At 40.9% G+C, this 12,369-nt stretch overlaps 2 protein-coding genes and 2 non-coding genes across 4 annotated transcripts in view; 3 read left to right on the forward strand and 1 right to left on the reverse strand.

Annotated features, from left to right (window-relative positions):
* The window catches only part of COG4 (component of oligomeric golgi complex 4), a 34,393-nt gene extending 30,846 nt beyond the window's left edge, over positions 1-3,547 (reverse strand). Inside the window, exons 1-2 of the mRNA XM_007477518.3 lie at positions 3,340-3,547; positions 850-932 (exon numbers count right to left, since the gene is read on the reverse strand). Coding sequence (XP_007477580.1) covers positions 850-932; positions 3,340-3,501 — 245 coding nt within the window. The 5' untranslated portion in view covers positions 3,502-3,547. The remainder of the gene's footprint in view (positions 1-849; positions 933-3,339) is intronic.
* A 410-nt stretch (positions 3,548-3,957) lies between these two features.
* SF3B3 (splicing factor 3b subunit 3) overlaps positions 3,958-12,369 on the forward strand; it is a 39,415-nt gene continuing 31,003 nt past the window's right edge. The window contains exons 1-8 of the mRNA XM_056824577.1: positions 3,958-4,113; positions 5,196-5,335; positions 6,120-6,446; positions 7,363-7,535; positions 7,881-8,022; positions 10,099-10,211; positions 11,357-11,494; positions 12,140-12,243. Coding sequence (XP_056680555.1) covers positions 5,266-5,335; positions 6,120-6,446; positions 7,363-7,535; positions 7,881-8,022; positions 10,099-10,211; positions 11,357-11,494; positions 12,140-12,243 — 1,067 coding nt within the window. The 5' untranslated portion in view covers positions 3,958-4,113; positions 5,196-5,265. The remainder of the gene's footprint in view (positions 4,114-5,195; positions 5,336-6,119; positions 6,447-7,362; positions 7,536-7,880; positions 8,023-10,098; positions 10,212-11,356; positions 11,495-12,139; positions 12,244-12,369) is intronic.
* LOC130456765 (small nucleolar RNA SNORD111) lies at positions 6,837-6,916 on the forward strand. Its single transcript, XR_008915807.1, has one exon. It is a non-coding gene; the product is annotated as a small nucleolar RNA SNORD111 (small nucleolar RNA).
* Positions 10,765-10,853, forward strand: LOC130456766 (small nucleolar RNA SNORD111). Its single transcript, XR_008915808.1, has one exon. It is a non-coding gene; the product is annotated as a small nucleolar RNA SNORD111 (small nucleolar RNA).

The raw sequence follows: 12,369 nt of genomic DNA on the forward strand, positions 1-12,369 counted from the left end.
AGAAACATGAGGCAAGGAGACCAATTAGGAGGTTACTGTAGCAGTCCAAGAGAGCTGAAAAAAAGTGGTGGCTCCAGGGAATGGATACATGGTAATGCAGAGGGAGGAACAGTAAGATCTAGAAACTGATGGATGTAAGCAAAGAGAGAAAGGAGTAAAGACTGATGCCAGGGTTATGAATCTAGAAGACTGAAAGAATAGAGGTATCTGAAAGAAATAGAGAAATCTGGTAGAAGGTGGGTTTTGGGAAAATTTAATGTGTTCTGTTTTGGACATGTTGTATTGAGATGTCTCTGGAACAGCCAATTTGAAATTTATAAAAATAAACCAATAAAACTGCTAATTTATCCACTGAAAATTGTTTGGTTTACATCTCTAGTTCAATAAAATTGGTTTTATTTATTTATTTATTTAAAGATTCTAAGCCTCCATCTTAGAATGCAGTAAGGGCTAGGTGATGAGGGTTAAGTGACTTGCCCACGGTCTCACAGCTAGAAGTATCTGAAGCCAAATTTGAACCCAAGACTTCTTGTCTCTAAACCTGAATCTTTATCCACTGAGACAGTGGATAAAGTCCCCTTTCTTTATGTATTTAAAAACATTCTGAGAAAGGATTCATAGATTTCACCAGACTGCCAAAGGAGTTCATGACACCATAAAAGTTAAGAACCACTGACCTCATCTAACACCTTCACCTTACAGATGAGGTCACTGAGGCTCACAGAGATGAAGTAACTTGTCCAATGTCACTGAGGAGCACAGCAGATACTCTGGTTCCAAATCCAGTGCTCTTCTCATTCTACTACATTGGGATAGAAAAGTTGCCCTTGATGAGCCAAAAGGACTCACCCCATCCGTTGCAGGGTGATCATCTTGCTCTCAATTGTGCTTTGCTGCTCCAAAAGGGCATCCAGCTCCTCTTCCACAACTTTCTGAAACAAACAGCAAACCTTGTGTCATTTACAGGGCTTACTCTATCTCTGAAGGCCAAACCCAGCTCTTCAACCCTAGGTCATAAACCAAGGGGAGAAGGGGAAGGGGAGAAGAAATACATAGCAACTATAAAAATCTCAAAGGGATAATCCCATCTCCAGTTCTACTGAAATAGCCCAGTATAATTTCAAGGGAAAATTCACCATGAATGAGTTGAGCACCATGAATACTTAGTGTATAAAAAATAACAATCTATAGAATAATCCCTGGAGATTCCTACAAGTCTTATCAATTCAACAAATGAGATATTTAAGTGTGGTTAAGTGTTAGGTCAAAAATACCAAACTTTAAAAACCAAGCAACTGCTATAGTTGGTGCTCATTAATGTTTGTTAATCCTCAAAGATATCAATGAAAAAAGAATATGAGAGTTAGAATGGGTTTAAACTAGGCCTTTATACCTAATTTTAAACAGAAACTGTGGTTTGGTGCTAATCTTGGAGCCAGGATATCTGAGCTTTAATACTTGCTCTGCTACTGACTACCTGTGTGATCTCAAACAAATCACTGGGCTTCAGTTTCCTCATCTGTAAAAAAAGGGATCGCATGAGATGGTCTTGAAAGTCCCCTCCAAAGATCCAAAGTAAGATCTACTGGTTCTCATATAGCTACCCAATCTGACAACTGGATCAGAGTAGAAGATTTTTACTTCTGTTCTGTAAAGAACATGACAGGTAGCAAATTGTGAATGTGGAGCATATGGTGAGAACATAAAGGGCTGCCTCAGCTTAGACTAAAGGGGAGAGATCTTAGGGTTCCAATTAAGACTCTGGCACTTAACAGAAATCTAAATTATACATTCTTGGTAACAGATCTTTCATTGATCAGTTGAACTTCTGGGGGGACAGTCTGGCAGTATAAAGTAAGAATGACAAGAATAATCATAACTCTTGACTCAATAATCTCATTATTGGAACTATATGTAAAAAAATTTAATAGTTGTAGCTATTTAAATACATTGTATGTATACATGTATCTGCATGTACATATATACATGTATGCATAAACCTCTATAGATACACATATATTATAGGTGTAGAATGGGGATATACATACATATACCTGTGTATATGCATGTGTGTATACATATACCTATAGGTATAGAATATATGTATATATATATATATACTTATAAGTATAGAATGTGTATTTAAATACATATGTCAATATTACTCATTCTTGTAAAGAACTGGAAACAATATAAATATCTAACCGTGGGCAAATGGTTGAAAACTCTATTGGTATACCAAGTCAGTGAAGAGACCATGGTATAGCATTGTAATGGATTGCAATGACAAATTTAAGTATGTTTATTTAAGTATATAACATCATTTAAGTATGGGGAGTACAAAGAAATTTGGAAAAGCTTTTATGAAGCAGCATTTTTTAAAACTCTTACCTTCTGCCTTATAATCAATACTAAGTATCTAAAGATAGGTAAGGGCTAGGCAATTAGGGTTAAGTGACTTGCCCAGGGCCACATAGCTAGAAAGTATCTGAGTCCAAAATTGAACACAGGATCTTTCATTTCTAGGTCTGGCTCTCTCCACTGAGCCACCTGGGAAAACCTAATTTCTAAGATGAGTAAACTCTAGGTGAAAGTTAAGGACTTTTGATCTCTTTGAGGTGGGAAAAAGCCTCAAGGACTCTCAGTTGTTGGTCTTAGCACAGTGCCTGGCACCCAGTAGGCACTTAATAAATGCTGAATGAATTGAATGAAGTCTACTTTTCCACATAATATAGCCTTTAAGATACTTGAAAACTCATCCCGTTTTCTTTAGTCTGAACAAGGCAAAATTGGGGGTGGGTGGGATGTCTTGGAACTCCCCCCCCCCCTTTTTAAATATCTTGAAAACTTTCTTTGTAATTGCTTTTCCTGGTAATCTCTGTGCATTTTATTTTATGCATTTAAAACCGTCGATCTGAGAAAGTGGTTGGGGTTGGCTTCCGCAAATTGCCAGAGGGTCCAGGATCCAATTGGCATTTATGAAGTGCCTATTGTGAGCCAGACTTGGGGTGTAGGGAACGTCCGGGTCTCCAAGAGGCTGCGCCCTGCACCCCCCGGCTCAGTTCCTATCAATGAAGAGAAAACGATTGCGAAGCACTTTTCATTATGGGAAAGCGCTTCTATATATAGCCCAGTGGGATGCAGTAGCGATCCATGTCCCCATTCTACACACAGGGAAATTGAGACTGGAGGAGATTCAGCGAGACACCTCGGATCCCAGATTCCCCTACCCTACATCCCCGTCGGGTCTCGCCCCCTCCCAAGCAGGACCCCCAGAGCCATGAGTGAGACTCGGGCCTCCCGGGGAGCCGGGTGGGGGCAGAGAGGTGGGGTTCCCACCTCCTCACTGCAAAGACGCTCGTACACTGCCTCCAGCTCCTGCAGTTCGGTCAGGGAGCGGATGAGCTCGGCAGAGAGCTCCGAACAGCAACCGCCTCCCTTCCCTTCGGCCGCTGCAGCGGCCACTCCGGTTAGCTTGATTGGGGAGTTGGCGTCCGCCATCTTGTTGCCGACACTACACTTCCGGCTGCGCCATGGAGGACCCCACTCCCCGCGAGAGGGGTTGTGCTGCCCTAGGAGATGCCTGTAAGCAATAGCCATAAAAATGACGTCCAGGTTGTCCCCCAATTCTGGTGAAATTTTAAACTTTAGTGACAGGAAACTGCACTAACTTTTGAGGCAAGTTGTATAACGAAGATAACAAGAGCAGTAACTGCCATTTTTGTAGCTCTTCAAGGTCGCAAAAGTGCTTCGCATACATAATCTCCGTGAAAATGCCAAAGGCTCTCTTTACTGACATACAAAAAAGGTGCATTTTATTTCTGAGTGACTGTTATCTTACTAAGAATGGAAGAATTTCAGAGATGTTAAATAATTTCCAAAAAATGGACGAGCTGAGGGTGGGGGAGGGTAACGGATTGTTCAGGCGCGATGTGGGCTATCTCTTTCCCTCTGGCGCGAGACGAAAGGTCCTCGCGTGGCGCCTGCGCACTCAAGCTCAGTAGGAGAGCGAATGTAGGAAGCCGGCGGAATGGCGCTTGTGCTGGTTTAGACCCTGTGGCGGGGGGTAATCTCTATCCGTCGGATATCGGCGCCATCCTGCCAGTCCGCGGGGTAAGGAGCGACTCGGCGAGTTCCCTGCACCTTGGGGGACGGGAGGGATGAAGAGGAGCTGGTCTCCGCCGACGCTTAGACGGCCTGGCGGACCGGGCTGGTGGCAGGGGGATGGAGTGCGGGGGAGGATGGGCCTAGGCCTCGGGGCCTGGGCCTCGGGTTGGGGCGGTGAGGAAGCGGGCGGCATGTGTAGTGGTAGATTCCCCCCTGCATTCTTCGGGGCCTTCCTGCTGAGTCAAGCGGTTTCTGGGCTGCTCCCTGGAGGGGAAGGCCCAAACAAGGGGGTGTGAAGGCCCCCTCAAAAGCGCCAGTGGGAACACCGCGGGGTGAGACATCTCCATTTTCTCGATTATCTATGTGCGGCTTGCCCGCCCTTAGGGGCCAGGACTGTTGGGGGCGGAGGTCCAATCTAGGCGGCCCTCTCCACCACCCCGATCCCAGAGGCCTGAGTTCAAATCCTGGCCCAGACCCTAACTGGTGACTGTAGACGGTAAAGCTTTAAGAAAAAAACCTTGTTTCCTTTTTTCCTTGATCCTCAAAATCCTGGAAGATAGGTGCTGTTATTCCTAATTTACAAATGGGCAAATAGTGACTCACCCAGGATCACCGAGCTAAAGAATGTGTGAGCCTGCATCTTTCTCAATCCAGGTCCAATGCTCCGTTCATTGTGCCACCTGGCTGTCTTTTTTTTTTTTTTAACTTTTTAAACCCTTCCAAGTCTGAAAAGCTGTAAGGACTAAAGCAAGGGGGGAGGGGGGTAAGTGACTTGGCCAGGGTCACACAGCTAGAAGTTTTTGAGGCTACATCTGAACCCAGATCTCCAGGCTCCATCCATCTTAAGACAGACTCCTTACACTGTTGACCCAGCTCAAGAGCCCTTTTAAATTGGAGCTAATTTGCTAACTTTCTCTAGGTGGAAATGCTTTTTATTGTGGACACCCTAGGCTGCATTCTAGCTTTAATATTTTCAAGAGGAAATACTGAGAACCTACAAAGTCTTTTCTTTGTTCACTCCCACTTACCATCTAAACCAAGCTATAAAACTAACGATTTATGTTTAACTTACATTTTTGTGTATTTAGTGCATCTTGGAGCAGGTCTATACCAAAACTTGAATTCAGAGGTCCTGGGTGACCCTGCTACCTTGCCACCATGTTCCTGTACAACTTGACCTTGCAGCGAGCCACTGGTATCAGCTTTGCCATTCATGGCAACTTCTCAGGTAAGTTCTCTGGTCATGGTATTGACATTTTGAAAACAAAGTAGCATTTGTCATTTTTGTTTAGCTAATTAACAAATGCAATTCTCAGGTTATCTCATAGGGTTGGGTAGAGCCAGCAGTTTGCAAATCTGAATTAGTTTAATCCTTCTCATAATCCCTAAGGTTGGTATAGTAACTGGTCACCTCAAGGTTGTTTTCTTATTTCCCTAGATTTTTCAAGTCATCAGCAATTCAGCAAACATTAATTGAACCCCAAGGTTCTGGGTGAGAAAGATCCAATGCCTTTGCTCAAGGCATCCAGTCTATCTGGAGAAATAGGATATACAAGTCAGTCAGTCAATAAGAATTCAGTGCTTACTGTGTGCTAAATTCAGGGTAGAGTGGGAAGAGGTTACAAAGAACACAGGTTACCTGTCCTCAGGTAAGAAAGAGGTACATGTATGTGAAATAGCATAGAATATAACCAACATGAAAAGGAAGTCTTTTGAGGAAAGAGAACACCTGTAGCACTGAGGACCCATGTAGAAGATAGAGCTGAATCTAGAATAAAGCTAGAGCTTTTCGGATAGTGAAAAGAATATTGCAGGGATTGGGGGAGACACTCAGTGAAATGGCATAGAGACTTATTAAATAGAATAGGTTATAAAATTCTTTTTTATGCAGTTTGTTGCTCGATGCATTTTTAATAGAGATAATTTACCTTGATTTGTCAGCACTTTTGTATTGCTTTTTCAGATAAATTGAGATGATAATTCATGATTATCTTCTTTCTTTGGTGATCTAGGAACCAAACAACAGGAGATTGTTGTGTCTCGAGGGAAGATCTTGGAGCTGCTTCGCCCAGATCCTAACACTGGGAAGGTGCACACCCTATTGACTGTAGAAGTGTTTGGTGTTATCAGATCTCTCATGGCCTTCAGGTTGACAGGTGGTACAAAAGATTATATTGTGGTTGGCAGTGACTCAGGCCGAATTGTCATCCTGGAGTACCAGCCATCCAAGAACATGTTTGAGAAGATCCATCAAGAAACTTTTGGCAAAAGTGGTTGTCGCCGAATTGTACCTGGACAATTCTTAGCTGTTGATCCCAAAGGCCGAGCTGTCATGATTAGTAAGTGATGCTTGCAACTGGATACTCTATGGCTATGGTTGTACTGTGATGCCTGAGTTAAAGATGATGTTGCTTTGTGCTGGGAATTCTAGTTTCTAAGATTAAATGGGTTAAGCTGTTTAGAAAATGCAAGGTTTCTTTCAGCAAGATGTCATTGCAACTCTACAATTACTTATTGGTAAAATGTGTCATTGGTGTAGGTCTAAAGTGACTTGTGGTTTTTGTTTGTTTTTTTAAACTGTTGGGTTCAATCTCAGAAACTCCTTGATAGCCAATATCCTTCTTTCAAAAAAAAAATTTTAGCTATGGTTGGGAGTGGAGATTGACTGTTTTGGGGGGTATGGGAGTAGGAGGTTGGTTCATTTGGCTTTGGGTTATGGTTGTTTTCATCAGCCTGAAATGATGATTCACATTCATGTCTCTTCTCTGAGATTTCTTCTGGAGAAAATATGGTGTAACTGATCAGGCTTTAAGAGGGAAATTCTTAGTCTTCCTAAAATATCAAGAACATTTGCTCTCTGAAAATAATTTTTTGCTAGGCCCCAAATTATCTTAAGTAGGAATACACAAGTCAATTTTTATTTTTTAATTTATTTTTTTAACAAGCCAATTTTTAAAGGAAGTTTGTAGGCGCAAAGAGAAAATACAGTGTTGTGGATAGATTATGGGAGATATGAAGCATGAGTTACATATTTATTGGCTACTGAACTTGAGAGACCACATGGTATGGCACATTATAGCACATTTAGACAGGAAGGCTTGGCTTCAGATCCTCACTAACACTAGTTACTGTATGAAAAAGAAAGGGTTTAAACTAGATGGTTTTGGGGAGCCCTTCCAGCTCTTTATGATATACGAGTTGTTAATTTATTTTCTCGTGCTAGGGAACTCATTTGTGATTTGTCTCCACCTTCAGGTGCCATCGAGAAGCAAAAATTGGTTTATATTCTGAACAGAGACGCTGCTGCCCGCCTTACCATTTCTTCACCTTTGGAAGCCCACAAGGCGAATACTTTGGTCTATCATGTGGTAGGAGTAGATGTTGGATTTGAAAATCCCATGTTCGCCTGTCTGGAGATGGATTATGAGGTAAAGTAGGTAGATTAGGTTCTTTCTCTTTGCTTCAGTTTGGATCAGTACTTTTTAAGGAGTGCCTCTGTTTTCATGCCCTCTCCACTTCTGCCTTTTACCTTAAAAATGTTTAGGAATTGATTTGCATGAATGTTCTACTTTGAGTTATCTATCAAAATCAATAAACCATTGATTAAGCACATTGGGGACACAAAAAAGGCAAAAGGGGATGGGGGTGGTGGGAGGGCTGGCTTAGAGTCTAATGGGAGAGGTTTGAGATCATTTGCTAAAGGAAAAAAAGGGATTTTTGTCATGTCTTGGTTTTAACATAGTTTTTGCTCCTCTGCTTTTTGTTTTCTATAGGAAGCAGATAATGATCCAACGGGAGAAGCAGCAGCCAATACCCAACAGACACTCACTTTCTATGAGTTAGATTTAGGGTTAAACCATGTAGTCCGAAAATACAGTGAGCCCTTGGAGGAGCATGGCAACTTCCTCATTACAGGTAGCCCCCTTCCTTAAGCTTCTTCCTGCCCTTCATCTTGTTGCTCCTTGGTTGGTTTGGCCTCACCTCAGGAAAATATAAGTTACCTGTAGGAATGGTCTGTACTCCTGACTGGTGGGAACCATAAGGTTGATGATTTCACTAAAGTTGGGAGTGTAAAGAAGAGAAAGCAGAGGAGTAAAGATAGTTTTAGGATGGAGGGGAATCAGGGTAAAAGATGCCTACAGAGAAGAATCAGGAACTTCATTCATTGTCACAGAAACCCAGCATGGGAATCATGGAAAGAAGGAATTTGTTAATAGGGAGATAGAACAGGAAATAGCAGAAAACAAAGGTTGAAATAAGTCCCTTAGATTTAATGAAATCCATTTGAGGAGCATAGGATCATGAGTGACAACTAGAGATTGAAATCCAAAGGCATCATATATAAAGATGAGGAAACTGTCCCAGAGATTAAGTATAATTTCAGCAAAAGCTGAAGCTAGATTACAGTAAGGTCTGCAAGGATATGATACAAATAGATAGGAAGCAGATACCAACCTTGCATTCTGTGGATTTTTTTTTCTGAGTGAAAGGGGGAAAATTGGGGACTATTTGGTAGGGTCAAGTAGAAAGATTCTGTGTGTAACGGTTATGAAAAGTTGAAAGACGTTGAATCTGAGTATTTGAATGCAGGAGGGAAGATTTTCGAAAATGTTAGGGAAGATTCGATTCCATATTAACATGTCAGGAGATAAGAAAGTTGTAGTTTAGGGTTTTCATGGAATGTTTAGCTATAGAGAAGAGGAATGAAATAAAAGGAATGATGCTAACATGAGTATTTTAGAAGTAGCAGAGATCATAAAGATCATTTCATTCATCACTCTCCCCAATTTTTTAAGTGGGAAAACCATTGGGGAAGGGAAGGCAGGAATTTTATATTTAAGAAGATAAAAGGGAAATTAAATTATCCTTAGAAAAATTTTTTTGAAGTATCTTTGCCAAAACCCTGTATTATGAAGGCTATAAAGGAACATGACAGTTGATAGGATTCTTTCCCTTGGAGCTTGCCATCTCTTGGAATTAGGTAAAAATGAATTTAAATTCATTTGGAGCATTTTAATATTATCAGAACACATAAGTACTATTGAGAAGAGAGCTTGGGGGACAGGTATATGTGATGAGAAATGATCCCTAACTTTGACCTGACAATTTTTTTTGTGGGTTTTTGTTTTTAATTTCAAATACTGAAAAAGTTCCCTAGGTTCTTTGGGGCTCCCCCAAATTTCTGCCTCCCCCAAACTTATAGCCCCAATTCCCACAGTAGTTCTACTTCAAAGGATCATAAAAAGACATTTAGATTTATTAAAGTTATGATTCCTAGCCTGCTTTACAGACAGATAAAAGGGAGCTGTATTTACAGTGGTCAGATCTGGATAGATACCATTTACCTGATTAGATCACCTAGCACCAATTCTAGCACACGAGGCATTTTTTCTGCAGAACTGGGCTGATCCATCTTCAGTCCATTTTCATTATAGCAACCACCACACCCAGCCATCACCAACCAAGGGCTACAGAAAGAGTGGTAGCCAGCAATTTAAATTTTGCCAAGTCCCAATTCATATTACCCCATGTCCCCCCACTTGACCCCATTGTCTCAACCCCACGCCAGGATTTCATAGAGATTTTCCCCATATAGGAGATAGATATTATATAGATAGGAGGAGATATAGGATATTAGATTTAGAGTTAGAAGAGATCTCAGCAGTCACTTAGCCCAACCTTCTCCTTTTACAGAGAGGGAACTGGCCTAGAAAACAAGGATAAAAAATTTGGAGGGGTTGATGTCACACATCCAAGTTACATGATTCAAAATGTTACCATTTGTGAGGGTTTTATTTTTCATACGTACTGAAATATTATGATTGACTTTCCCTTATCCAACCTCCAAAAGGGAAATGTTGCATTTTTCATGTCCACAAAATAGTCAACAACCATACTGTGTACATTTAGCCATTCTGCCTTTGGGAGAGAGAATTGTTAAGATTTTGAGATTATTTTGTCTTCACTGACATGTTTTGTTTCATCCCTTAGTACCAGGAGGCTCAGATGGTCCAAGTGGTGTATTGATCTGTTCTGAAAACTATATCACCTATAAGAACTTTGGTGATCAGCCTGATATCAGATGTCCTATTCCTAGGAGGCGGGTGAGACCTTTTGGGCCTGGGGAGAGGGGGAGGGATATTTGAGAATAGCAATGAAAAAGGAACATGAGATGAAACAGTTGGTTGTATTAAGAGAACTTAATTTTAATTACCAGAAGGTAATCTCAAATTTATAAGGCTCTAGGTCTTTTGGAGAAACTATTCCTTATTCCTTGTTTGCTGTATAGTACTTAGCAAGTTAGATCTGCTTAATGATCATTGATTGTGTTGAGGCAGTAGTGTGAGAGCAAAAGTAAATATCTAGTTACTAAACACTGAATGTTCATAATGTTTCTTACCCTATAGTAGAGGAGATTTCCTGCAGTTTGGAAAGCAAGAAAATGCTTTATCTGGCAAGCTCTTGAAGAGTGTTCTTTGGATTTTGTTGTGGGTGAAAGGAACTTAGTGGGAAGAATTTGAAAAAACTGAATGAGATGTAAGTTCTTGCTAATAATAGCATTTTGAGCTTACAGGAGGAAGAGGTAAAAGAAGTGACAGATGATTGATCTTGATAGTAATTTCTTGTGTCATAAGCCAATTGTATATGAAGTCTTTATTGCCTGAAATGATGATTATTTCATGAATCTTCTCTGAAACTTTTTTCTCTGAAGACAAAAACTTACCTCTCTGAATCTGATCGGGCACTGAGCTTCACATATGGTTGAGTCATTACATTGGCCCCAGTCTCCATCATTAGCATTGTTGAGACATCTATTGATGACATAGGGCAGATAGAGTTTTTTATTTTTTATTTTAATTTTATTTTTTTAAACCTTTCTCTCTTGGAGTCAATACTGTGTATTGGCTCCAAGGCAGAAGAGTAGGCAATGGGAGTCAAGTGACTTGCCCGGGTCGCACAGCTAGGAAGTGCCTGAGGCCAGATTTGAACCTAGGATCTCCTGCTTCTAGGCCTGACTCAATCCAGCTACCCAGCTCCCCCCCCCCCCCCCCCCCCCCCCCCGCGCAGATAAGAGTTTTAATTTGGCCATGTTTCTAGAAAATAAGGAGTTATCTTTTGAAAAGGGAGATTTTCCAGATCAGTATTTGCTCTTGCTAAAATGATGGCCTTGGCTTCAGGCTCAGTGATTGATTCTCTTGAGAAAAAAGATCATTTCTAAGATCCTACATATCTGTGTTTGCCTTTGTAGAATGATTTGGATGACCCTGAGAGAGGAATGATTTTTGTCTGCTCTGCCACCCATAAGACCAAATCTATGTTCTTCTTTTTGGCACAAACTGAGCAAGGAGACATTTTCAAAATCACTTTGGAGACAGACGAAGACATGGTGCGTATATTAAGAAAGGATGTGATAACATTGTTATTTCTTGGAATTAATGTTCATGATGAATGTGGTTGGCTGAGGCTTTCCTTGTGTCATCTTACATTTTAATGCTATCTTCCTTCATTGAAGCTTATATTACTGGTTCATTCTCTTTTTAGATAGGATGGATAGAGATTTTCAGATTAGTAGAAGTTACTTGAAGTAGAGAGCTGCATTTCTCATTGGGCAGAAAGTGATGACATATAATCTCTCTCTTTTTTTTTAACCCTTACCTTCCATCTTGGAGTCAATACTGTGTATTGGCTCCAAGGCAGAAGAGTGGTAAGGGTTAGGCAATGGGGTCAAGTGACTTGCCCAGGGTCACACATCTGGGAAGTTTCTGAGGTCAGATTTGAACCCAGGACCTCCCATCTCTAGGGAGCTGAGCTACCAAGCTGCCCCCTGACATATAATCTCTTAACTGTTCTTAATTTTATGGATGTGTGCCATGCAACAACTAGATAATTGTTCATTTCAGTATCCCAGTATTTTGGGTGCTACTGATTTATTTTTATAAAACACACTTGACATATAAAACCCCAAATGGGCTCCTCATCTACTCTATTGATCCATTGTCTGCACAGCCACATTTCTGTTATCTCCTTTCAGGTTACTGAGATCCGACTGAAGTATTTTGATACTGTTCCTGTGGCTGCTGCTATGTGTGTCCTCAAAACAGGCTTTCTCTTTGTGGCATCAGAATTTGGAAATCAGTGAGTAACCATTATCATAGTCAATCAGTTTTACTGTGGTTGATCTAGAAAGAGGAGAGGATAGAGTCAAGGGATTGCTAAGCATAGAAATGTGGGTGACTGTTCAGTTTTCTTTTTAGTCATCAT

The sequence above is a fragment of the Monodelphis domestica genome, chromosome 1, assembly GCF_027887165.1.
Source record: "Monodelphis domestica isolate mMonDom1 chromosome 1, mMonDom1.pri, whole genome shotgun sequence".
Taxonomy (NCBI): domain Eukaryota; kingdom Metazoa; phylum Chordata; class Mammalia; order Didelphimorphia; family Didelphidae; genus Monodelphis; species Monodelphis domestica.